The sequence below is a fragment of the Eubalaena glacialis genome, chromosome 20, assembly GCF_028564815.1.
Source record: "Eubalaena glacialis isolate mEubGla1 chromosome 20, mEubGla1.1.hap2.+ XY, whole genome shotgun sequence".
Lineage (NCBI taxonomy): Eukaryota > Metazoa > Chordata > Mammalia > Artiodactyla > Balaenidae > Eubalaena > Eubalaena glacialis.
This window is the reverse complement of record NC_083735.1, coordinates 34,174,042-34,200,333: the sequence shown is the minus strand read 5'-3', so window position 1 is coordinate 34,200,333 and position 26,292 is coordinate 34,174,042. Positions and strand designations below refer to the sequence as shown.

At 50.4% G+C, this 26,292-nt stretch overlaps 1 protein-coding gene across 1 annotated transcript; it reads left to right on the top strand.

Annotated features, from left to right (window-relative positions):
* Nucleotides 1-24,135, top strand: PLAT (plasminogen activator, tissue type). The gene is made up of 15 exons (XM_061177176.1): nucleotides 1-138; nucleotides 652-749; nucleotides 11,797-11,894; nucleotides 13,050-13,098; nucleotides 14,696-14,833; nucleotides 15,189-15,299; nucleotides 15,611-15,785; nucleotides 16,452-16,543; nucleotides 17,740-17,914; nucleotides 18,360-18,445; nucleotides 19,320-19,515; nucleotides 19,608-19,744; nucleotides 19,882-20,022; nucleotides 20,886-21,052; nucleotides 23,294-24,135. The coding sequence occupies exons 3-15, from the start codon at nucleotides 11,823-11,825 to the stop codon at nucleotides 23,450-23,452; spliced, it is 1,698 nt and encodes a 565-aa protein (XP_061033159.1). The 5' UTR covers nucleotides 1-138; nucleotides 652-749; nucleotides 11,797-11,822; the 3' UTR covers nucleotides 23,453-24,135.
* The last annotated feature ends 2,157 nt before the right edge of the window (nucleotides 24,136-26,292 follow it).

The following is a 26,292-nucleotide window of genomic DNA, read 5'->3' as shown; positions in this document are numbered from 1 at the left end:
CTGTATCCACAGCCCAGCTGGAGACCTCGGGAGCCGAAAAGACCTCAGCGACCGCGGATTCACTTTACAGAATGATTTCCCCCAAGATGACAGAGCTGGGGAGTGGCTGATTCCAGGCTGCGGCACTTTCCACTGCAGGTGAGCAGGCGGGGCCCACCCACCTGTTACCTGTGTCCCCACCCCCCAGGTGCTCCGGCTCTGGTATTTCCTCTGCCCGGAGGGCGGCCGGTCCACCAGTCTAGCCGTTCCAACCTCTTGTGTCCGGAGGGGCAGAGTTACTGCTGGAGATTCCAGAAGAACCCTGTCCCCTCCGCGTGTGTTTGTTTAGAATTGTAATTGCCTATTTTCCCATCGCGGGGCTTAGAGCTAGCAGATCCTCAGGGTCCCTTTAGGAGACGAGGCTAGGATTCTTCAGGTCCCGTCCAACTCCCAAATTGCTGTGATTCAAAGACATCAGGACCGTGAATAATCAGCCTGGCCTCAAGCCAGGATGGGCAGTGCTGCTTCCATGGGGAACTTCCTCCCCCTCTTTATACAAACAGGCCCGCCCTGATTTGGCTCCTGTGGCCTGGTCCGCTGGGCATCCTCCCGCCACAGAGAAGCCCGCCCACCCGGGGCCACTGACCCCACCCCCTGCCTTGAAATTTAAAGGAGGCGGGAGCTGTGCAGGGAGAGCAGAGCCGAGGTCCTGCAGAGCCTGGGGCTGAAGAGGACGCCTCTCGGAGGAAGGGAGAAGGCTCGCGGCGGTGGTAGGTTGGATTCTGTGCCTCTCTGTACCCCAGCTCTCTTAAAAGTCTTTCTGAGCCAATGAAGGAATGTCTACACCGAGGGGCCGACTTTGTAATTCAGGCCAAAAGGGGATTAGCTAGAATCCTTGTCCAGGGGGAGATTTCTTTTTGAATGTGCATCTCGTTGGGATGGGCTGAAGTGTTTGCAGGGGCCAGGTCGTCAGGGGAAGAGAGAGGATAGAAGGGTTGTGTTTCCCGGAGAGGAAATCTCTGCTTGCAAAGGGGAAAGTGAAAAGAATGATACAGAAATGCTCTGAATAGTCAATGGGCACACCTTATGACTCACGGGCAAGAAATGTGAAATGGGCTGATGGGGTCAGAGCCGGGAGGGTCCCTTGGGGGGGGGGTGTCTGAGCCCATGGGGAAACTGAGGCTGGGCTGGGCAGTGAGTGAGTTGCCCACAGAAGATTCCCCGGGAGGGAAGTGCTGGGCGAGAGAAGTGGAGGACAGTCCCAGGGAGGCCTCTGATCTCCCTCCTCGTCCCCCACCTCCACGGCGGGTTTTGTCCTCTGGTTTTTTGCCTGGGGTGCAAGAGGTGGGGCTCTTGGAGGACTTTTCGATTACAGGGGAAAATAACAGCAATGTCTTCTATTCCCAGAGCACTCTGCAGGGACCATATCAGGCTCTCTAGGCTTTCAGTGTTATTACCTTTATTTTCTTAACCTCCCAGGGAGGGAGGGTAGGAGGCGAAGGGAAAGGAAGGAGCTCTCAGGTAACTGATGGCAAACTCAAGCCCAAAGCCGTGTGGTAGTGATGACTGGTGTGGATAGCAACGGTGGTCTCCTGCAGCAGCTGGTGGATGACAGAAAAAAATTACGTGTGTGTGTGTGTATGTGTGTGCAATCCCATGAAGAAATTCTGAAACACAACCGTTAAGTGGAATTCCCTCAAAAGGACTTCCTAGCAATTCTTGCCAGTGGACAGGAGACTCATCCCAGGATCTAGACACTGACTGGTCCAGAATCAATAGATGACGGTCAGAGTGAGCTGCCGGGTAAGTGCTTCCTGTGAGAGCAAAGCCAGACGGGGCACCAGCAGAGACGCCGTGAATATTGAAATAGAAATAGCTCCATCCTACCCATCAACTGATTCCACCTAAAACGTTCTCAGAGACACCAGCCTTGAATTGCTCTTGTCATGAGCAGGTGAGAGGCTGCTCTCTGCCTGAATGGCTCAGTCTCTGTGCAGACTCTCCAGGACCACCTCAGTTTATTTTGTGGATCCCCATATCAGAGTCTCCCAGTGATGGTGCTGGTCTCAGGTGCTTCTGCACCAGCCTGGAGAAGTTCCTGCTTCGAGGGCAAGATAAATGATCCCGTTACTAGTTTTTGCTCATGGAGGCGGAACTCTTGGACCTGGGGACCTAGCATGTTGGTGAGCAGGGCTGGTGATCAGTATATTTCAAATGATTGTAACAAGCAACCCAGCCACACCCCTGGTGGTGTGACTTGAAGCCACCATCACCATGTAAGGTTTTTGTAAATGGGTGGCCAGGACCACAGAGCATCTGGGGAAGTTACAGCCCAGGTGAGGTCTGTCACTAATCCACCTACAGGAGTTCCTCTGGCCCTGGGGTTTTACAGCAGTGTAAGGGGCCCTTTGGCTAGATGATCATTTGGGAGGAGCAGTGCTGGCTTTAGATCTTCCAAAGATTCCAGAGTTTGGGCAGATTGTTTGGATCAGAGGTTGAGGTGGCAGCATGATTCATGGAATTAATAGTGGGCTTAGTTCCAGTCAAAATTCAAAATCCATGTGCTTCTCTGAATACCGAGTTATCTGGTGGGGAGGAAACATTTGGGTTTTGAGCTAAAGTGTTCAGTTTCGATGACTCTTTGGCATCTGCAGTCTCAGAATAAAATTCCTATTTTCTGCGAGTGATTTTCAGCTCTGTTCTGATAAGATGGCCAGGATAGACAATGAGTGACCAGAATATTCTGTCCATTCCTTCTTTGGGCCATTCACTTTGCACAGAGAAAAATGCTGTCGGTAGTTTCAGGTGGTAAACCTCACCCTAGTCGACCAGCTCGCAAAACCAAGTGGTGAGTCTCCAGTGAAGCCAGATAAAAAGCGAGGATGATTTAGACTCATGGAAAGTTCCAGCTAGAAAGAATCCTCAAGACCATCTGCCCTGGCTCAACCCCAAGTCCAGCTACATGGTCTCCTGCTATTGGCTTAGGTGTCTATTTGCATATAAGGACAGCACATTCTTTTAGTGATATTTTGTGCATTTTACATTCCACTTTCCTTCCTGGGAAAAAGACTTCTGTAGAAGGGTGTAGAGGGAAAGATAAGCCTTTTGATCGCCTGAAAGTTAAGACCTATGATGAAGGGAAAAGGAACCAGGTGCCGAGTCCATAGCAGGCATTTCATAAACAGTTTTTGAAGGCATGACTCAGGCAAGCTCTGGTTCTGATCGTGATTCTCCAGGAAATGCTAGCGGCTGTTCTTCCTGTGGAACTGATCGAGGGTCCTTAGCAGCTGCCCACACCATCCATACCAATGGCCATGATCTGGAAGGTGAGTCTTGGCCATGGGTTCAGCTGAGCTGCAGAGGAGGGCTACGTGACGCTCCTGATACATACACAGTGGCTTGGAGAGGTTTGGCCTGATTCCACCTGGAGCTTCTGAAAGACCACTTCAAGGTCAGGCTGAACCCAGATACTAGGAGATCTTTGTAATAAGAGCCTTTTTTGTTTCTTATATAGTCGCAAGGATTCCTTTAACTTACAATTAGACATTAGGGAATCCAAATTGAACTCCTCCCCCAAGGCCCCTACATCCCTAGGACTCTTGGGCTTCCCAAGCCACACTTCCTCCTAGGGACACCCTCAAAGGGAGAGCCTGGGGTGTGTGACTCAGACTCCTTTGCCCGAAGAAAGGTGTTCGTGCTGAATTTTAAGAGGCTCTGGCTGCTCGCTGCCGTTACCCGGGGCCCCAAACAATGGGCCCATCTTGGGGCTGTGCTTTGCCAGCGACACCTCTCCAGTGCCTGGCTCACTCCTGCCTTTGTTCGACAAACAGCTTATATAGTGTCCATTCCAGAAAGCCCACTTCGACCAGCGCCCACCTCAACAAGAGTGACCTGCATCCCCTCCTTCACATCCCAGCAGGACCCCTTCTTCCTCTGTGTGCCCACCTTCCACCCACCCGACCCCCGCATATCACAGCACCGATCTGCGGGGTGTGCTTGTCTAGTTACTTGTCTGTCCCCGTCCTAGACTATGAGGTTTTGTGGATGGAGCGTATGTGTCTTTACACCACAGAGCCCGTGCCTGGTGCATAGCTGGTGCTCACATAGCTGGTTTGTTGGTGATACACAGAGTAAGTCATCACCCGTGAATTCAGGAAGAGAGGAAACCAGAATGAGCCAGGGCTCCGGTCAAGGTGGATGGGATGGGGGATCTGATGGAAACCAGGAGGGTGGCACCCAGGAGGCTCCCAAGCCCCTTGGTTAGAGACCTCTGCAGGGGCAGTTCATTGAAGGCGGCGGGGAGGGGCTCGGCAGGACGCTAAACCCGGTATCCTACTATGAATAATGTAAAACAGAAAGCCCACCAATAACTGGTCTCTGCTGGTTATTCACATGTGGTCATGTTCACACAAAAGAGGAATTTGTTTTATTTTGCAGCAAGAGCCAGTGTCTGCCACCTGGGCTGCAGAGAGAAAGGGGAGATCTGGTTTGGTTTGGTTTGGTTTTCTGAGAAGCTCCAGTTTCCTTGTTTTTCTTGCCTCATGTCTCTGGTTTTCAAACATTTGCATGGTCTGCATCAGACAGCCCTTATCAGTACTGAGGGCCTGACCTTCCAGCTGCCTCGGCCGCGAACTCCACCTTCCTCTCAGAATCCAGAGTGGCCCTGGCGTGTGTGGTGTAAGTAGGCCTGGGAAAGGTGAACAAAAACACAGATTGAAAATAAGATAAAAGACATCACCCCATAATCCAGGAAATAAGGGCTCCAGTTAATACTGATCTGTGCACGTAGCTGAAGGGCATGAAACTTGACTTCAATCGTAAAGAATCCAGTTACAGGTTATCGCAAGATCTCCAGATGATCTAGGAGACAGGATTTGGTATTAACACTTGAACTTGATGATGACCCCATAGAACTTGGCTTCCCTTCTAGTCAACGTTCCAAGCAGAAGCTGTAAACTTTGGCACTCCCCCGTGCAAAGGGCGCTCCTGGCAGTAAGTATTGTACAGTTAACTCTGCTGTGTGCAGGCCAGTAACTGGGGGCTTTACCTGCTTCTTCGCTAATTGCCATCACAGTGAGGCAGGGTGGAAAGGACTAGCCCATTAGAAAACCGGGAACCACATACAGCCTGTAAGCGGTGGTTAGAGTTTGAACTAAGGCCCCAGAGGCTATGCTCCCTGCATGCCAACCAGCAGCTCCTCTCCACAGCAACTCTGAGCACATTAACAACACGACAGTCCAGCGTCAGGACCCAGTAAGAGTCGTGGAAAGAGCGACTGTTGGGTTTTCGGTAGAACCGGGTGTCTTGAGACCCTACTCCTCCCTTTACAAGACGTGTCACGTCAGAGCAAGTTCCTCATACTTTTATGAAGTTCAATTCTCTCATCCGCAAACATAAGATAACAATATTGACTTAAATGATTCAATGGATGCGTGGCAAGGGGTCACAACTCCCGTACCAGATGAGTAAGTGTCATTCATCCACACGCATTTCTCAAAAATACGCTATCACAGTTACTTTCATGTGAGCCTCATAAAATGTGGACAAAGTTCCGCATGTAGTGATACAAGGAAAGCCTCTGATCATTTTTTCCTGATTTACGTGTGTTGAAATCTGGAAGGAGACTGAAGAATTATCAGATGATTGCGTATTTCATTCCTTGTAGTGATGCTTGCTTTAGGGAGTGGAAGGAACAGGAGAAACTAGCTCATTGCTGAACAAGATTCCCCCTTAGATTACCGTTCGGTTGCAGGTTTGTTGGGATTCAGACTTGGGGATGACATGTCCTTGCACTGACTCGTGAAGTTAGCTTTGCCAGCTGAACCTTCTGTTTTCTTTGCAAGGGTCTAAGTTTATCAGGAAAGGATTTCTTTTGTTTTTACTGTACAGGAGGCAAGATGGACTTCTATTTTCCTAGACCCACAACTGTACTCCCTGAGTTCCTCCAAATAAGCAGGGTTACCTGGCAGACGGTGGAGAGGTGCGGCAATGGCAATGCTCAGGACAGATTGTTCTGAGTAGGTTGATGTCGTATAAAACTTGACACAGGTCACGTGCCTATATTTTGAAGATACTTTGCAGGGAATTCTGCCCTGAGTAACAGAGTGGAGATGGGAGTGGATGGTGCCAGGAGAGGATTTTTATCCTATTTACCTCATTGGAATCAATCCAGTTAGATAAGAAACAGAATCCTCTCTTTTTCCTTAGTTATAAAGAGTTCTGTTCAGGAAGAGAGGAAATAAGCTTTGGCACATAGAAAATTATTTTTAAAAAAAATTTTATTGGAGTCTAGTTGATTTACAGTGTTGTGCTAGTTTCAGGTGTACAGCATAGTGATTCAGTTTATATATATATATATATATACACACATTCTTTTTTATTTATTTATTTATTTATTTATTTATTTTTGGCTGTGTTGGGTCTTCGTTTCTGTGCAAGGGCTTTCTCTAATTGTGGCAAGCGGGGGCCACTCTTCATCGCGGTGCGCGGGCCTCTCTTTATCGCGGCCTCTCTTGTTGTGGAGCACAGGCCCCAGACGCGCAGGCTCAGTAGTTGTGGCTCACGGGCCTAGCCGCTCTGCGGCATGTGGGATCCTCCCGGACCGGGGCACGAACCCGTGTCCTCTGCATTGGCAGGCAGATTCCCAACCGCTGCGCCACCAGGGAAGCCCTACACACATTCTTTTAAAGATTCTTTTCCCATATAAGTTATTACAGAATATTGAATAGAGTTCCCTGTGCTATGCAGTAGGTCCTTATTAGTTATCTATTGATATTTTATATATAGTAGTGTGTGTATGCTGATCCCAAGCTCCTAATTTTTCCCTCCCCCCTCCATGTTTCCCCTTTGGTAACCTTAAATGTGTTTTCAAAATCTGTGAGTATGTTTCTGTTTTGTAAATAAGTTCATTTATATCATTATTTAAAATTAGATTCCACATATAAGTGATATCATATGATATTTGTCTTTCGCTGTCTGACTTACTTCACTTAGTATGATCATCTCTAGGGAAAAGCTAAGAATTGCTTCTGTGATGGCAGTTTTGGGAAATGGTTTTTATTCTGAGAGCATGAGCTCTATAAAAAGCAGGACCTGTATAGGTGGGACCAGAGCTACCAGGCTAACGGCTCCGGCCCCGGGCTCTGACGCTGGTCCGGACACAGGTGTGCTTTTGTGGGAGGTCAACCCCCTTTCCAAAGCCTGCTTCCTCCTCCCGTCTCACTTCATCTCTTGCCCTGACTTAGTGACATGCCTTTGCTGTTCCAAGGCGTTCTGACCTACTGTTTCTTTTCTAATTTGTTGGCATCCCTCCTGGGCATGGTGGTTGCCCCGGGGGGGGGGGGCGGGGGGGGGAAGGTGTTGTTTGTCTTAAGGTCCTGAGTCATTTTGGAGTATTGGTATCCTTGGAGACTGACTTTCTCTTACTCAGATTTCCAGAGAGAAGCTTTGCAAAGCAATAACAACCCAAGAATCCTCTTTACCAAAGATTAAGGTAGCAAACCTTGCACACTGGTGCAAAATTTGATAACAGTATCAATTTACCTTCATCTTTCCCTTGCAATTTCCATGGTCCTCCAGCTTGCTCACGTTTCTGCCTTTTTCTTGCTGCCAAAAGTAGAAACTGCAAGTCCTCAAGTTCTTTAACTTCCAGGCAATTGCACTGTTTGTACCTAGAATCACAGAACTCGATTGATTGACTGCATTGGTCCAGACCTTTATTGCAGGTCACGTTATGGGATGTGGTTGAGTGTTTACCTGAAAGTACTTATCCCCATGTGCAAATGTTTCACAGTTCACACAGCGTCTGTTCTCACAATAGAAACCACAGAATGTCAGCCCTGGAGGAAGCCTTGAGAGTCTAGCCCTCTTGGTTTTTCATCCCTGGGAGCAGATTTGATGTCTCAAAATATAGATGCTTTTTGGAAGGGCAGCACATTAATTTTTATGCAGTCACACCATATGTGAATGAGCCTATCTGTTGTTTTCCTAAGAGCAGAAATTTCTAGGGGCAGGTGGACAGAACGGGTCATTGCAAAGGACAGTGAAAGACCCTGAGGACAACCCTCCACTGCATTTCCCCAGACCCTTCCTCTGGCTGTCCTGCTGCCATTCCCATGGCCTCACCCCACCCAGACTCCAGCCATTACGAACTGGTGCCCATCAATCAGCATTCCCCGTGTCACCACTGCAGAAAGGAACCCTGTGCTTCTGGCTGGCGTGATTGGTTTCCCAGCCACAGTGGCACCCTTGGCTCCTGGAGGCTGACCCTCCCTCCTCCCTCGTTACCACACCATTGTTCTTCCCTGGAGCAGTCATCATTCACAGTTGTTCAGAGGTCAGAGAACAGAGTCACTTTGTCTCTGCAGCCAAGCAGGATCCAGCACCGCTTCTAGGCAGGTCGGGGGACGCCCTGGAGTCAGAGGTTGCAGGCTGGTCCCACACAAGGATGCCTGCCACGCAGCCTGCGAATCCAGGCCACGCTTTATTTGCCATGTGTCCTGATGTTTCTAATTTGCACAGATTCTTTGTCAACTTGCCAAGCTCTGCATCTACTGAACTCCATCCGCTGAGAGGGTGCCTTTTGCAAATCTACAAAAATTGACTTTATGTGCCAGGGTGGGCCGCCAGGGCTGGGGCCTTGGGAACGTGGGGACCACGGGCCTTAGAATCATTCCATACTCCCTGCCATACAGGGATGCTTCCAGTGACTCAGGGATTCTAGTGCCACAAAAGTCAGTCATCCTCATGGTCTTCTTTTTCCTTGTCTTTCCTCCGTTCTTCCCTCCTTCCCTCCTTCTTTCCTTCCCTCCTTCCTTCCTTCCTTCTTTCCTTCCTTTCTCCTCTTGCTTCCTTACTTTTTTAGTTCTTTGATTCTGGGAAACTATTAAATACAGCAAAAGGAGAGGAGCACAGAAAAAAATGACAAGTTTTGTATTTATAAAATGAACCTCCAAAGGACTTCTTATGCTTATTTCTCAAATCTCCCGCTCCTACTGGCCTCACACGGGCAACCGGCGCCTCTCCCTTTGGTGGGAGCTTCTGGTCCAGGGTTGAGGTCCACCCTGGCATGGACCCCAGGGTCCTGGGTCCAGTCTGCTTTTCTGGGGTCACTTGTTCTTTGTCCAGGTGCTGCCCCCTGACCTCCACACCCCCTGCCATCTCTACAAAGGCAAAACCAGGACACAGTTTTCCTTCTTCCCTCTCACTCCCTTGTCTTGGGAAGGCACTGCTTGTCTGCAGGCAGGATGACTCATTTCTTTGTCATCCTCTCACCCCACTTGGCCCGTCCAGCTGCTTCCATCCCCTTTGTGCAGCGAGGATGGAGCCATCATGTGGTTTGTGTGAGGCTCTTAGGCACTGGATCAGCTCCAGGCCCAGCAAGGCCAAACGAAGCAGAGGACTGATAAGGACTGATAGAAGAGAGACAGGCTCCAACTGTCCCAGAGCAGAAGACAAAAATACACTCCTGCTGCTGATTCTTTAGCTGCAAAAGGGTCTGAGGCCATGCAGCTGTTGGAGCCTTTACACGCAGCCCTAAGTGCATCCCTCCCCCCACCTGGCTCCCCTTCCCCCATTCGTCCGGGGAATGCAAATGCCTTAATGCTCCACTTGTCACTTTGCAATTTTCCAGCATCTAGACTTGTGCTCCACTTAGGATGAGCTTGAGTTCTTGAAATTACACAGTAACTTGACAGGCATCCACCGTGTATGAGGGCCATGAACTTGCTGGAAGCCCTGGCTGGTTGGCAGGTGAGATGAAGAAGAATCAAATTCCCTGTTCGCAGGCTGGTTCATTGTTTCATTCAGAATTTGCTCGCAAAGTCCTGAGAGGGCAGAGCTCTCCCATCACCAAGGCTTGGCTGAGATAATGCAGCTGGGACAACCTATAAACGTGAAAAATGATTAGCAGCAGGAAGAGAGAGGGGGAATGTGTTTAAGAAGACCTATTTTAAAAGGTTATAAGTACTGGGTTAAAATTAAGAAGGCGAATTGAAGAGGAATTTGGGGAAATTTTGAGAAAGGGGAAATTCGAGGAACACTGAGCAAGAAATTCTGGAATGATGGCCTGTGATCAGAAGACTCCCCCGCGGGCTCCTGTTCAGATGCCCTTGACCCCCTAGTTCTTCCTTCTGAAACTGCCTGGAACCAGTGTGCTGCAGCAAGCTTCCTGCAATGAGTGAGAAAAAGGCCCCCAAGCAGCGCACCCCGCCCTGCCCCGCCCTGCCCGGGAAGGGGCCCTGGGCAGGCCGGACTGGAACAAAGACCCAGATCCTGGCTTCCTTCTGTTTCCTTCGCAGTAGGGGAGGGGCTTGCTGGCTGGCAGGACGCCCTCTGAGCCCGAGGAAAATCACCGCCCAGACTGTCCGGCCCCCTCCCCTCCCCCCCACAGCTCCGTGCCCTCCTCTGCCTGTCACCAGCGGCCCCAGAAGGTCACTGGGGCACAGAGCGTCTCCCACCATCTCCCTCTATGTTTTCATCCTCGCTCTGAAGGGAGCTTGTGGTTGAGGGGACAGCACCTCCGACAGGAAAGGAGCCCGAGCCAGCGCCAGGGTCAAAGTCCCGGACGTCTCTGAATCCGCGGGACCCTTCGGATGCTTGGGATGAGGGGGAGGGATGGGACCAGAGTTGTTGTGACTGAGGGGAAGTGAGTCAAGGGAAGAAAAGCCCTGATTTAATTCTTGTGGACGAGGGGGTGAGTGGAGCTGCCAGACCACAAAATAACACCCCAACCAACTAACCCACTTTGGGCTGCTGAGGGTGAGAGCACCAGGGCAAGGCACACGGAACCAAGGATGTGGGTCCGGGAAGATCTGAGTCCGATGACCAAAACCAGATGTCTCCCCTCCTTTCTGCAAATCTGCACTTCACGGGCCCCATCTATAAAAGAGAGGCTGGTTTCCCGATGGAGTCGGGGGGCCGGGGGGGAGTTGGGGACGGGAGACTTTCCTTTGTTGGACAAGGAGGCATGCATGTTCTAAGTGGAAGAGCTCAGGCCATCTGAGGCAGGCTGGCTCTGAGATGTGCCAGCAACAAAATTCCTATGGTTTCCTCTAAAAAAGTCAGAGATGAGACATTAGTCAACCCCAGGGCAGCAACTGGGTCCATCTAGTCAACCCCAGGGCAGCAACTCACTTCAAGGGAAACCAAACCAGCACCCTGAGGTCCCAGGCTGCCAAGAAGTGCCAGAGGTGGTCTCAGCCTTCAGCCCACAGAAATGTCTGGGCAAAATCATCTTCCGGCAACCCATGTCCATCATCAGATGGATGGATAAACAAGATGTAGTCCATGCAGATGGTGGCATATTATCCAGCCTTAAAAAGAAAGGAAATTCTGACCCATGCTACCATATGGATGGACCTTGAGAGCATTATGCCCAGTGAAATAAGTCAGACACAAAAGGACAAACACTATATAAGCCCATTTATATGAGGTACCTGGAATAGTCAGATTCATAGAAATAGGAAGTAGGATGGTGGTTGCCATGGGAATGGGGAGTTCGGGTTTACTGGGTACAGAGCTTCAGTTTGGGAAGATGAAAGTTTGGAGATGGATGGTGGTGACGGCTGCACAACAATGTGAAGGAACTTAATGCCGCTGAACGTACACTTAGAAATGGTTAAAATGGTAAATTTTGTTATGTGTATTTTACCACAATAAAAAAGGTATGCGAGAAGAAGACACCATCCTTCAGACACTTGCCGTGGCCTCTCCTGCCGTGGGAGCCGACGCTGGGGGGGACCGGCAGACTCCCGAACTGTGCTGTCCTCTTGGTCCTCGCACATCACACGGTTAAGGTTTTTTCCCCTCTTCTTCCAGAGCTTAAGGGACACTCTGAGGAAGCGATGAGCGTCACGAAGAGAGAGCTCTTGTGCGTGCTGCTGCTCTGTGGCGCTGTCTTCAGTTCACCCAGCCAGGTGGGCGTGCCCTCTTGTCTGTGCTGGCACACACCTGGACACACTCGCCTCGGTGGACGATGCTCGGGATCCAGGCTTGCAGCGGAACCCTAGGCACTCGTTCTGACTTGAGTAAACACTGCCTCTCAATGCCTTCTTTGGGGCTGTTTTTAAAGGATGTGTCTGAATGAATCCATAAAGTATTTATAAAAGACAGTGCAGGCGCTGTGAGCCATGGAGGCAGGCGAGCTGCCCGTGTACTGTGTACTATCTACTTGGGATGGAAGCTACACAGCACACGTGCTCTCTGCAGATGCCTGGCAGCTCAGGGCATCATTCAGGCCACGTGAGCGATGCCCACACAGCAGGATTTTAGAGAAGGGAGAGTTGGGGCAGCTACCTGGAGGAGATGGGATTGCAGGGGGGCGCGGTGCATACAACCCCACTAACCCACATGTGGCTATTTTTTTTTTTAATTTATTTATTTTTATTTTTGGCTGCGTTGGGTCTTCGTTGCTGCGCGCGGGCTTTCTCTAGTTGCGCGAGCGGGGGCTACTCTTCGTTGCCGTGCGCGGGCTTCTCATTGCGGTGGCCTCTCTTGTTGCGGAGCACGGGCTCTAGGCGCGCGGGCTTCAGTAGTTGTGGCATGCAGGCTCAGTAGTTGTGGCTCGCGGACTCTAGAGCGCAGGTTCAGTAGTTGTGGCGCACAGACTTAGTTGCTTTGCGGCATGTGGGATCTTCCTGGACCAGGGCTCAAACCCGTGTCCCCTGCATTGGCAGGCGGATTCTTAACCACTGTGCCACCAGGGAAGTCCCCAGCTATTTTAATTTAAAATTAATTAAAGTTAAGTAAAATTTAAAATTCACTTCAGTCACACCACATTTGAAGTACTCAGTCGTCACATGTGACCAGTGGCTACCGCATTGCACGGCCCGGATGTTAAACATTTCCATCATTCAGAAAGTCCTTTTGGACGGGACTAGTCTAGAAGGGGGGAAAGAATTAGACAGGAAGGCAGGTGATGGACATTCCACCTGGGCCCATTACCTGAGGGGGATGCTCTGGGCAGGTGGCCTCTGATTGGTGGGTTGATGGTGGTCTTCTGGTTTGACCACCCTTATTCCTAAGACACCCAGCACGTGCTGACTCTTCCTCCGCCCCTGGTTTCTTCGCAGGAAATCCACAGGCGACTCAGGAGAGGAGCCAGATCGCACAGAGGTGGAGGTGAGATGTCACTGGGGTGGAGGCAAGTCAGGCTCAAGGTCAGGGTCAGGGTCAGGGTGCTTTAGGCTCCGGCGGGGATTTTTTTCCACGTGACCTGCTTACTCAAGATCCCTGAAGGTGAGACTCTGCTAAGATGCTTCTGTCCTGTCTCACCACTCACACAGGCTCTGAGGGGACAGGAACAGGTCCTCAAGGGGTCAGGATGCCTGGGAGTCGCTCGCTACTGGGAGCCTGCAAGCCCAATGGCACAAAGGAAAGCGGATTCGAATATTACACAGATGAGAACAGAGCCCAGAGAGACGGAGTGACTTGCCCAGGGTCACAGAGCCGCCAGGCCGCACGGTCCTGGTCCTCCAGGGCCTTTCCCTGGGCTGTGATCCCCACCGGCTCGCACTCCATTTAGCGCCTTTGTTAACTAGCTTCTCTGTGCCTCTGTTTCTTCAGTTGGTAACTCAGGGATGACTAACCTGGGCTGCTTCACGGAAGTGCTGTGGGAAGACCATCTCTGTGAGGCCGTTTCTAGAGTTGAGACTAGAAACCCAAGGAACATTCCCACAAGGATCCCAAGAATAAAACGTGCTCACGGCCCAATTGTCTTGACTCTGATCTAAAGAGCTGCAGGCCCCACTGCAGGTCCCAGATCATCCCTCCTCCCTCATGACCTACCTCTTTCGGGGCTGGAAGGCTCTGCAACACCCATTTAAGGTGGAAGTTTTCCCAGAGTGAGTCACAGCTTAACTCTGACTGCTTCCGCGGTCGGATAGCACAGTGCTTCCTGCAAGCATACCCTGGCCCCGACGGCCCTCTAAAGGAACAGCAGTATTGTTGACAGTGAACGTATGTCACTGCTTCAATTCATTAAAAGTTAAAGATGTTTTAAGTTCGCATTCTGGGTTGCAAACAGAGAGAGAGAAAAAGGGAAAGTGTATTAATGGGAGTACTTCAACTATTTTCATTATACCAAAGTACTAATGGAAGTAGCAAATTTTCTGCACAGACTAAAATGTCAGTTTTCTTTGTTTGGGACCAGAAATGCATCATCTCAGTGTGGTAATGCTAATATGGATCAAAAATTCTGGTAGGCAATTGCGTACATGTGCATATTATTGATGAATTAAAATGAAAAATTAGAGTATTACCTAATAAATGTGTTTTGATAGATAAACTCTTTCAAAACAAGGGCCCATCAGAGGAAAAACAATAAAAGGGGTCTTTTTTATTGTTTTTCCTAAGTGTATTTCATATTTCATTGAAACTAAAACAAGGAAATAGTAGAAATACACCATTATATTCTATTATATATTTCAAGAAAATAACTGATTTTCATAGGAAATTGAATGTAAAGATCACATAGTCATATGGAAAGTAATATTGGCACTGCCCCCTAATAAATTGAATCTGAAATTGTTTTTGAAAAATGAAAGGGCTCTTTGGTGACAAAATAAGGGGTATTTGTTGTCTTCTGGCTGAGAGCAAGGAAGGAATAAAGGACGGATTATCCCGAAAGTGAGCAGGATTGGTGGGTGGGGGAGGGGGGCGTCAGTGTCAGTTTGGGGTGAGTTGGGCCCTAAAGAGGCCGGCCTGTCTGTCGTTACAGCGACCTGCAGAGACGAGAAAACACAGATGACGTACCTGCAACATGAGTCCTGGCTGAGGCCCCTGCTCAGGGGCAACAGGGTGGAGCACTGCTGGTGCAACGGTGGCCGGGCCCAGTGCCACTCGGTGCCCGTCAACAGTACGTGTCCACCCAAGCCAGGCTGTGAGCCTCGAGTCCAGTCTCACGGCCCCAGCCCTGTCTGTCACAGTCCCGGGCCTGTCTACCCTTCAAATGGGGCTGCAGGCACGCTCTGCCCTAGGCCAAGGTGAAGGTGCCGAGCAGAAAGCATGAGGCCGTGAGCCTCAGTTTCCTCATCTGTAAAATGGGAGAACAGTCGTACAGACTTCGTGGTCGGCTGTGAGGAGTCAATGAGTTCGTTTTTGTGAAGTGCTCAGAATCGTGTGTGCGTGTAGACAGCACGCTTCAACTTTGACTCTTATATTCTTGGGCTGCTTGGAAAGTAATTAGGGGTTCCCTTGCTTCTACTTGACAGGTTGCAGCAAACCTCAGTGCTTCAATGGGGGGACATGTTGGCAGGCCCTCTATTCCTCAGAGTTTGTCTGCCAGTGCCCTGAAGGGTTCATCGGGAAACACTGTGAAATAGGTGAGTGGTAGGTGAGTGGCTGTGAGACAGGGACCCACCAGGGTGAAATCCCACCTGCAAACCTACCCAGAAAGGAAAGCAAGTGTGCAGTGACGGGGGAAGGATTGGGGTGGGATGGGATGGATCATCCGAGGGTGGTTAGGGCCTCGGGCACAAATCTGGAGCCTGGCGCGGTCCCCGTCAGCGGGGTGACCCAGTCACCCAAGCAGCTCCGCAGCTACTGCCTCAGTGGTTTGAGGTGAGATCCCCTTTGGAAAATAAATGACAGGAGGATTCATACGGGAGGTGTCGTGTGTCCTGTTTCCCCTTAGATGCCAGCGCCACATGCTACAAGGACCGGGGCGTCACCTACAGAGGCAGGTGGAGCACAGCGGAGAGCGGGGCCGAGTGCGTCAACTGGAACAGCAGCAGCCTGGCCGTGAAGCCCTACAGTGGGCGCAGGCCTGATGCCATCAGGCTGGGCCTCGGGAATCACAACTACTGCAGGTGAGAGGGCCGCCTTCCCCGCCCTGGAGGATCTTCTCTGCTGAGAAGCTGCCACAGTCGGGGAAAGACCTGCGTCAGCTCTGTCAGGGTTTCCAGAGAAGTAGTAGGAGATGTGTATACATAAAGAGATTTATTTTAAGGAATTGTCTCATGTGATTGTGGGAGCTGGTAGGTCTGGAATCTGTAGGCAGCCTCCCCAAGCTGGAAACTCAGACCTGAGTCGATACTGCAGTCCTGAGACAGAACTTCTTCTCAGCTTTTGCTCTTAGTGCCTTCAACTGATTAGATGCGGCCCACCCACACTATGGAGGAGAATCTCCTTTAAAGTCTGCTGACTGCAAATGTGAACCACATTGACCCAGCCCTTCCCAGCACCACCTAGGTTGGCATTTGATCAAACAACTGGGCGCAATAGCCAAGTTAACCCATAAAGCTCACCATCACGGTGCACCCCTTGTCAACGTGGCAGCCACATGCAACTCCGTAAACCACACTTAATTTCCAAATAAAGACGATTACAAGGTCATACCTCCACCCAACACGATCTGACTCTCCTGTGTACAACAAACACGCGTTAACTCTATCCCCGGAAGAGGTGCAGAGCCCTTGGCCCGAGAGGCGGGCCTCACTCTTCACCTCCCCTGGCCTTCCTGGCTGATTTTTCAGAAACCCAGACCAAGACTCAAAGCCCTGGTGCTACATCTTCAAGGCAGGGAAGTACATCGCGGAGTTCTGCAGCACGCCAGCCTGCGGCAAGGGTAAGTGCAGCCTCCCCACGGCCTCTGTAGCCTCACGGGGGGAAGGGTCTGGAGGACAGCGCTGACGGTCCTTCTGCAAACAAGGAGACAAAGGACTGGGCTGGTAGTTAATCGTTTCAGTGTCAGAGGGAAGGAAGTCAAGAGGCTTAGGTCCTCACCCAGGCTTGGCATCTAACTAGCTGTTTGACCTTGAGCTGATCTCTGCACAGCTCTGACCCTCTATTTCCTCATCAACAGAGAAGATGGGGCTGTATCGGTGATTTTCAGTCCCTTTGAGAAGGCATGGAGGTTCTCTCTTTTTTGATTAATGGACCTGTTTCTCAAGATCTCTCTCTCTGTCTCTGTAAAGACTTTTAATGTGAGAAAATTTCCCAGATTGAAAAAACACTCAGTTACAAAAAGGTACTGTGAATTCAGTGGTGCTTTCGCAAATGGTGATGTTATTTATCACAAGAGTAGGGAAAATATGTTTTAAAGTTCTAAATATACATTTACAAAAATTGTGTACATTCAGTCTACAGGTGACGCTGATATTCCTGTGAATTTAAGAACTCTTCAGAGTAACTCTAAAGCATCCTCCCCACCCCCCAGCTCTGGTATAAATTGGGAGTCACTGGTCCCGATGATCTTAAAGGTCCCTTATCACTATGCTATCTGTGCATGGTAGTATACTTTGTCAGTTTCAAGTGGGGAGAAAAGAGGGTAAAATGGGACAAATAAGCAGCATTTGAAGGTTCATACTCTCCCTTCCTTCCCAAGTCCAACAAATCCTTCAGGTCCCTAGCAGACAATATCTGAGAAAACTGGGCCTGCCCATGTGTCCCCCCATTGAAGCACCCAGGATCCCAGCAGCCTGTCAAGTACACACAAGGAAGCTCCTAATTGCTTTCCGAGCAGCTCCAGGAATAATCCCCACTAGCTGAACTCAGCACCCTTTCCTGCCGAACCCGAATATCCCTCAGAGTCTCTGTTAACACAGCCATCAAGGAAGCCACAGCCCATGATGGAGGCTGGCACCGGATGGAAGCCACTTACCACCCCGTGTGAAAGGGCTTGAAGGACAGAAAAAGGGTGGTGGGCTGGCTGCCTTGGGCGTCCCAGGCCAGCAGCTCTGCTTTAGGCCCTGCTGCAAACCCCACCTGCCTGCTTTAGCATTTAAGTGGCTTTGTTTCAGTTTGAGATTTCCTGTGTTCCAGAAAAAGATGGGGACTGCTACCAGGGGAAAGGGCTGGCATACCGCGGCACCCACAGCCTCACCACGTCTGGGGCCTCCTGCCTCCCGTGGAGTTCCATGATCCTGATGGGCAAGATTTACACCGCCTGGAAGAGCAACGCTCAGGCCCTGGGCCTGGGCAAGCACAATCACTGCCGGTGCGCAGCGCAGGGTCTGGGGCGTCTGCGTAGAGGGCGGGGTTGGAGTGGGATGGGAGGGGTCTGATGCTGAAAGTTACATGAAAGACCCATGTGGGTGGGAGGGAACCATGGATGTGACCCAGCCCAACCTATTCATTTGCACCTGTCGTGAAAAGGAATGTCCTCCACTTTCTTGACCCAAATCCCATGTTAGAGGGTCTGTCCTCATCTGCGCTGTCCTCATGTGGCCCCTTTGTTCCATCCTAAGAGTCTTCTCCCGGCACAGCTGGGTGATGAAGACGTAATGTTAATGACAGAAGAAAAAAGTTACAGTCATTTCCCTCTGGTGGGGTCTGCGGCTGAGCCCAGCCCGGGGCTCAGGGTCCTCCTTCCCAGCTGGGCAGCCTTCCCCTCTCTTCCCTGGCTTGTGATGTGATTGGATACCTTCCCTCCTTATGACTAGGAACCCAGATGGGGACGCCCAGCCTTGGTGCCACGTGCTGAAGGATCGCCAGCTGACATGGGAGTATTGTGACGTGCCCCAGTGTGGTAAGGCCAGCTGTGGCCACCTCCCCGTGCCCAGCCTCATTCCTGACCGTGTCCTCTGCCGCTTCCCGTGTCTTCCAGGCTGCTCTCCCTCCTTCTCCCAGAACCCAGTTAACACAGGGGGACGGGGTTACCCAGAGGGGGTGGAGACCGAGAGAAATGCAAGTTGGCACACTTTGCTAAAAAATGAAACTTTAGAAATCGTCTGAGAACCGATTGTTATTACTCGGTTCCTGTGAACACACAGATCAGCCAGACTGTTCCTCAGGGCACACATGCACACAGAGTTTAACTGGGCAGGTAAGACACAAACTACCAGCGAACTCATGACCAAGGTCACGCATGGCGCATCCTCAGCGGGCAGTACCAGTGGGCTGGCAGTATTAGGAAAACTTCGTGAGGGGGCAGGCTGTCCCGTGGGCCTGGAAGGATGGGTAAGGCTGAGTCGATGGGAAAGCAATGGGGTAGACATTCCCCAGGAAGAAGCTGCAATGCCTCGTTATTTCTTAAGCCAGGAAGTGGCTGCAGGAAAAGAGTAGAGGTAACAAAGCATTGCAGAAAGACCCCCGGCTGTGGAGTCAGATCTGGGTTCTAATCCAGGTGCCATTGTGACCTCGGCAAGAAGGTCCCAGCCTCTCTGAAGCTGAGTGCTGTGAGGGTTAAGGATAGTGTCTATACAGTGCTTAGCTCGTCCTGGATACTCACCACATGCAGGCTGTGGATTTATTGCCGTGGAGATGGCTCCATCCTTCTGTACAGCCTGCAGAAGTGCAGCAGGAGGTAGAAACCCGGGTTCCAAGACAAGACACCAGGATGGGGCTCAGGGACCTCGCCCAGGCCCACAGGTCTGACCCAGGCTCTGCCCTTCCCTCCCCAGTCACCTGTGGCCTGAGACGGTACCAGCAGCCCCAGCTCCGCATCAAAGGAGGCCTCTTCGCGGACATCACCTCCCACCCATGGCAGGCCGCCATCTTCGCCAGGAACAGGAGGTCCCCAGGAGAGCGGTTTCTGTGTGGGGGGGTCCTGATCAGCTCCTGTTGGGTGCTGTCGGCCGCCCACTGCTTCCAGGAAAGGTAGGGATGAGAAGCCGGCGGGCCCTCCTCCTCTCTAAGGCCTTAGACCAGGCCCATTAGAGAAGAGCAGCCTTGAGCCGTCTCTCCATCAGGTATCCTCCCAACCACCTCAAGGTGGTCCTGGGCAGGACGTACCGGCTGGTCCCTGGAAAGGAGGAGCAGACGTTTGAAGTAGAAAAATACATCGTCCATAAGGAATTCGATGACGACACTTACAACAATGACATAGGTAAGATGTCTGGCTCTCCCTGCTGCCGTGGGAACTCCAGACCCACACGTGTGCAGTCCCACCTCCTCCCCCCAGACCCCCGCCCCCTCCCTCTTCTCCCCTGACATCCTCGCTCTCTTCCTCGCCCCCCCTCCCAGCGCTGCTGCAGCTGAAATCGGACTCACTGAGCTGCGCCCTGGAGAGCAACGCCGTACGCACCGTCTGCCTCCCAGACGCCGGCCTGAAGCTGCCGGACTGGACAGAGTGCGAGCTGTCTGGCTACGGGAAGCACGAGGCCTGTGAGTGGGAGGACATCTCGGCCCCGTCCTGTCTGTCTGGGGGTGGACCGGAGCACAAGTGCTGACCAGAGGGAGAAAAAAGTGGTCCCACGAGTGTCCACCCTCGGGACAGGCGCCGCCGCCGTGACCGTGACCGTGAGGGCAAGTTCCTGCCTAGCGAGGCCCCAGCGTCTGCCCTCCCAGCCTCACAGGGTGGCCGTGCAGGTCAAGAGGGGTCTGAGTAGCACAAGGGTTCTAAGAGCCTAAGATTTCAAGGAGGTTTTGATAAGAAGTGGAGTGAGCATAGTTAAGGGGGTGGGGTGGCTGGACTCTGCCGTCGGGTAGCCCTGAGTTCAAATCCTTGCCCTGCACCTTGCAAGCAGTGTGATCCGGACATGGATTTTTATTTCATGATGCTCCAAGCCTCCGTTTACTCAGTGGCAAGAAAAGGATAGATTATGGGGTTTAAATGAGATATTAGGTTAAGCCAGTGGTTCTCAACTGGGGCGATTTTGCCCCTCAGGAAACACTTGGCAATGTCAGTTATTGTGACAACTCAGGATGGAGGTTTATACCAGCCTTTAGTGAGTAGAAGCCAAGGACGCTGCCGAACATCTACAATGCACGGGACACCCCCCCGCAGAAACATTATCTGGCCCCAATGTCACTCGTGCCGCTGTCGAGAAACCCTGGGTGAAACTCTATGAAACTGCTGTTTCTGTAGGTCAAAAGAATAAAACATTGGCCATTTCATAGGATTCAACTTAATACGTGTAAAAGGTTGATAAACGTTAGCTCTTATTGGAAAGTTCGGCTTTCTCTTTCCAAAAGGTTTATAAATAACTTTCCCTAAAACCACAAGACGCCTTCCTCCTCTGTTTCAGCTTCTCCATTCTTTTCCGAGCGCCTGAAGGAGGCCCATGTCAGGCTGTACCCATCCAGCCGCTGCACTTCCCAGTATTTGTTCAACAGGACTGTCACCAACAACATGCTGTGTGCCGGAGACACACGCAGCGGCGGGGACCAAGCAAACCTGCATGACGCCTGCCAGGTAAACACGAGCGTCTCTCCTCCCCTGAGCCTCCCCCTCCAAGGGCAGAAGTGCTCCTTGGCCGACAGGTTCTTAACCAAGAAAAAAAGTGATAGCCAGAAAGGAGTGATTCATCTCAGTGAGGTGCTGGGGATCTAGATGAGGACCTCAGAGAATAAAGCAACTGGAGCAAGGTCAAAGTCACCCAAACTCGAGAAATCTAAGCTGCAGGAAATTTCCCCAGTGTCTGCACCGGAGCCACCACCTGGTACAGGATTTCCTGTAAGCCCAGACAATTAAATGACTATCAAAGTGATGGATAAAGCAACACAAATTAAGACATCTTTGACTTCTGTGGGAGCTGGGGAACTGGAGTCCATTGTGTAGAGGGGGAAGGAGGAATGGCAGCTTCCTGGGAAGTAGGACACAGATGATTTGTGAGATAAGTTTTAGGAACTCAAGTTCAGCCCTCAGATGAGGGTTTTCCCCTGGGAAAGCACACTCTTTTGGGGTCTCTGCGTTAGCATCCCTATCAGAGCTAGTACGTACTTGTATTTCATGATAACTGGGTGTAAGACACAGACCAACCCGTGTACTTAGGACCTAAATAGAGCCAAGGAGCCGTCCGTGCTGGGCTGTTTTCGTGCCCACAGTGTGCCGGGCTGCCCCCTGAGGCTGGGGAGGAGCGGATGGAGACAGCAGGGCCGGGCTCTTGCACTGAGGACTGTAGGCTTAGTTCTCATGCGGAGACCACACCAGCATCTCCCCCTCTTGGCTCCTTGATAGCCTCTGGTCCCTCTTTGAAAGGTTTTTTCAGACACCTCCACCACCTAGCTCGACAGTCATAAAAGGTTGTATGTAAGGTGGAACCATGATCTATCAGCTAGGGTTACCCACCGGGTGCTTGGCCTCCTTAATCAATGGAAATTGATCAGAGGCCTGATGAGAAATTCAGGCAAGGCTTTACTGGGGACCCTGCAGCTGCAGGGGGGAGCGAGAACAAACAACAGGTTCCCTTGCTCACCTGCTCGCTGAGGGGAGGCGAGCTGGTTCCTTATACAAGGAGAGGGTAGGGTCGGGTCCAGGGGTTGGGCAGGAGGCGGGGCTTAGGTGGTCTGCCCACCGCTCAGGTGGTGGTGTGTGCAGGGGGCATGCGCAGTACCCTGCTTTTGCTCCCAGCTCTTCAGAAGTGGCAGTTGAGTTTTTTTGGTCTTTTGTATCTGTTTGTCTATAATTTGCCCCAGCTGTGCATGCACGCAGCTATTTTTAGTCCCTTACAGTTTCTTTGTATTTTGTTGCTCCAGCAGAGGTGTATCCAGGTGCAAGCATTGCAGCCAAGGGTCCCAGGTCCCAGCCTGTCTCACTAGCAGCAAGTTAAAAACGAAACCAGAAATCATTTCGATTCAATAAGACAACAACAGCTAGCAATTACCAGGAGTTTTACTAAATGCCACACATTGTTCTCAGAGCTTTTCAAACTTTCTCTCAATTAATTCCCATAACCTTACAAGGGAGGCAGTATGATTTCTATTTTAGATTTTTATTATTCAGTATCATTCAGGTAAGAATACTGAAGCCCAGTTACCCTGGGGCTTCACAGCTAGTAAGTGGTGGAGTTACAGCCTGGGTGGGGACCTGAAATGTCCAAGCAATGATCTCAATTCCGCTTTACCACGTAGCTACAACCTGATTCTGTGAAGGCCCAAGGTCACGGAGATAAAATTTCCCTCCCCGAACTGAGCACTTTGAAGAATACATAGGAAGGGCTTCCCTGGTGGCGCAGTGGTTAAGAATCCGCCTGCCAATGCAGGGCACACAGGTTCGAGCCCTGGTCCGGGAAGATCCCACATGCCGCAGAGCAACTAAACCCGTGTGCCACAACTACTGAGCCTGAGCTCTAGAGCCCACGAGCCACAACTACTGAGCCTGTGCTCTAGAGCCCGCGAGCCACAACTACTGAGCCCATGTGCCACAACTACTGAAGCCCGCACGCCTAGAACCCGTGCTCCGCAACAAGAGAAGCTACTGCAGTGAGAAGCCCGCACACCACAACAAAGAGTAGCCCCCGCTCACTGCAACTAGAGAAAGCCCGCGCGCGTGCAGCAACAAAGACCCAATGCAGCCAAAATAAATAAAAATAAAATAAAATAAATTTATTTAAAAAAAAAAAAGAGTACATAGGAACACTACAAACATTCACCCTAACCTCCCCCCAAAGAGTCTGCATTTTTGCAAAGAGCTGACCTGTTCTCCCTTCTGCAGGGTGACTCGGGTGGCCCCCTGGTGTGTATGAAGGACAACCACATGACCTTGGTCGGCATCATCAGCTGGGGCCTGGGCTGTGGCCAGAAGGGCATTCCGGGCGTGTACACCAAGGTTACTAATTACCTGGACTGGGTTTGGGACAACACACGACCATGACCAGGGGCACCGGTTCCCTGCATCACGGAGACCCTGCTTCCTTCACCTCCGAGGATGCACTGCGGCGGGGGCTTCTTCACGCAGCACAAGTGGGGAAGGATGGATTTCCATAGGTACTTTCCGTTTTGGAAGTTTTCAGGGCTTCAGGTCTGAAACGTACTCTGTCAGACGGGAAGAGGGGTCAACGCCAGCCCCTCCTGGAATCCCAGTCCCCGGGGCAGAAGCCCACCTCCTCTGTCCACTTGAGCAGCTTTGCAAACGGGACCGCAAAGGTGAAAGCGTGTCTCAGTAGGCAAAGATAACTCGATCCTTCAGGAAAGAAGGGTTAGAAATATTCTATTAGGAGTAGAATGTCTATTTCTAGTCACAAGGAAGCTCAGCAGGAGCCTCCTAATAAGGGATGGGCTGGCTAGCCAGATCACGTTCCTCAAATCCAGCCTTCAAATCAAGTGTCGGGTTTTCCCTTTCTGCGGCTATAGCTCTTGGAAGGAATCCTGTTGTGTAGAGTGTAATTCTTTTTCCTTTATAAATCTCATCATAGGAGGACAGGAGACATGTATCATTTTAATAACTGATAAACTAGGCTCTAACATATTTATATCAGTTCATTTTTGTTTATACTCTGTTATACCTGTATGATACTGTACTGGAATAATAAATTCTGATATATTTTTCACATATTTTCCCCGAATCAGAGTGGAATCGTTCTGTTACATGCAGTATCCCACAGCTTTTATTCATGTTACTTGTGTCCACGTTCTTTGACTCGTTGGAAATATTTCCTTTCATTCATTCAGAATAGCTGCGGCATACAAGGCCCTGTGCCGGGTGATGTAAATGGTACAGAGGGGGAAGAAAGGAGCTCTTGGTTTGACAGGAAGGTAGGGATTTAGAGAAATAAGAAGGCTGAATGGAGATGGACCACAAAATAGCAGACAGAAAGTTTTACTGAAATTCAGCTGCAGGAAAGATTCAAGAATCTTTGAATTCTTGAGACACCAAGAGGGAGGAGATTATATGTATATGTACAGCTGATTCACTTTGTTATAAAGTAAAAAAAGAAAAATTAAAAAAAAAAAGAATCCTAAGGAAAAAATAGAATTAGGTAGGCTTTTCAAAAACTGGGCAAGATTTGGGCTGGTGGAGAGGGGAGGGAAAGGCATTCTTTTTAAAAATTTTTTTGAAATTCTATTTTATTGAAGTACAGTTGATTTGCAATGTGGTTAATTTCTACTGCACAGCAAAGGGATTCAGTTATACATATATACACGTTCTTTTTCATATTCTTTTCCATTGTGGTTTGTCATAGGATATTGAATATAGTTCCTGAGGCAAGGAATATCACCGCATGAAAATCTAAAGATCTGGAGGGGAAAAAAGGCAGGGGGAGTCTGGGGAGGAATTGAGTTATAGTTTGTCCAAAGTGAAGTTCATGAAGAAGAATGTAGGTTGGAATTTAATTACGGCGCTTTGAATGCCAAACCGAGCTTTGGACTTAATTCTGTTGGCAACAGGGAACCACAGAGGCTTGGGCTTAGCGGAGTGATGGACCGAGTGAGGCTCGGGGAAGTTAGCCCTGCGAGCAGACTAGGTAGGGAAGACTCCCTGGGCGGGACCCAAGTATAAAGGAGGAATGAGGGGTAAGAAGATGCTGAACATGACCTTGCTGACACAGTGACACCCCAATTGTCAGTTCAGACTAGGAGCTAGTATTAGGGCCATTTTCCCCCAGTCCATTTTGCTGTATCCGCTCATTAGAAAGAATTCACTCCCAGACCAGTCCACAGAAGTATGTTACTTAAGTAATGCTGCTTTCTGCCTCTCTTAGACTTTCTTAACTACTCTTGAGATGCAACCCATACTCCTGGCTGCTGCCTGACAGTTTTTGTTATCACTGACACCCCAGATACAAGCATAAATCTGATGCCATTCTTGCTGTTGGGTAAGTGCCGACTGTTCCTTGGAGCAAACGTGGTCATCGTTGTCTCTCTCAAGAGGCTGTCAGAACTGCTCTGCTTAGAGGTTCTTAGAAGAAAAGTAGTTTCAACTCACAAAGGAAAGAGACTCTCTAAAGCCCAAGAGCTTGGCTCAGGGGGGAAAACACCAATTTCCCTGAAATGCTCAAGTCCCTGGACCAGTTCAATAAACGTGGGTCACAGAAATGTAAGTCACAGATTTCCTGACTTTAGCCTGCTGGCTTACAAGTTCCCCTGTGAAAATGGCAGGTTTTGTCTTAGGCAGATGTGCATCTTAGCCATTTCGGGAAAACACTGCTGGAGGACAGCAGTAAGGAAGACCCCGAGCATCTCTGGCCAGAGTTCAGCTGGTTTCACCCCCTCCCCCCTTGCAGGACAAGCTTTTCTTCGGGTAGTTGGGTTAAGGAAATGAACTGAAGCAGTGAGGGCTCCTTTGATGGAAATGCAAAGTTAAAAGGCCCCAACATTCCTCTGAGTGAAGTCCTGGAAACCACAGGCTGCATGAAGACAGGTGCTCGGCAGAGCCCAGTGACTAAGCTCCAGGCAGAGTCCCAGCCCTGCAGGACTGACTCATGTGGATGAGGCTAAAACACACTCAAGCGCAACACATCATTACCCGGTGTGGGTGAGACAAGTCAGCGTAAACTGTCTGGGACTTGTCTGGGGAAGGAAATGGGTATAAGGGGAAATTAAGTAGTATTTCTTTACTATCCCCAGCTGGTTAATACTGATAAAACAGATAGATGCTAATAGACCCAAAGAACAAAAAAGAGTCTCAGATAATTGTGCAAATTGTTTTAATGGGTAAAGGCCTACAGGAACTCAAATGATTGAAACTCCGACCCCCCTGGAGCCCCAGTCTTA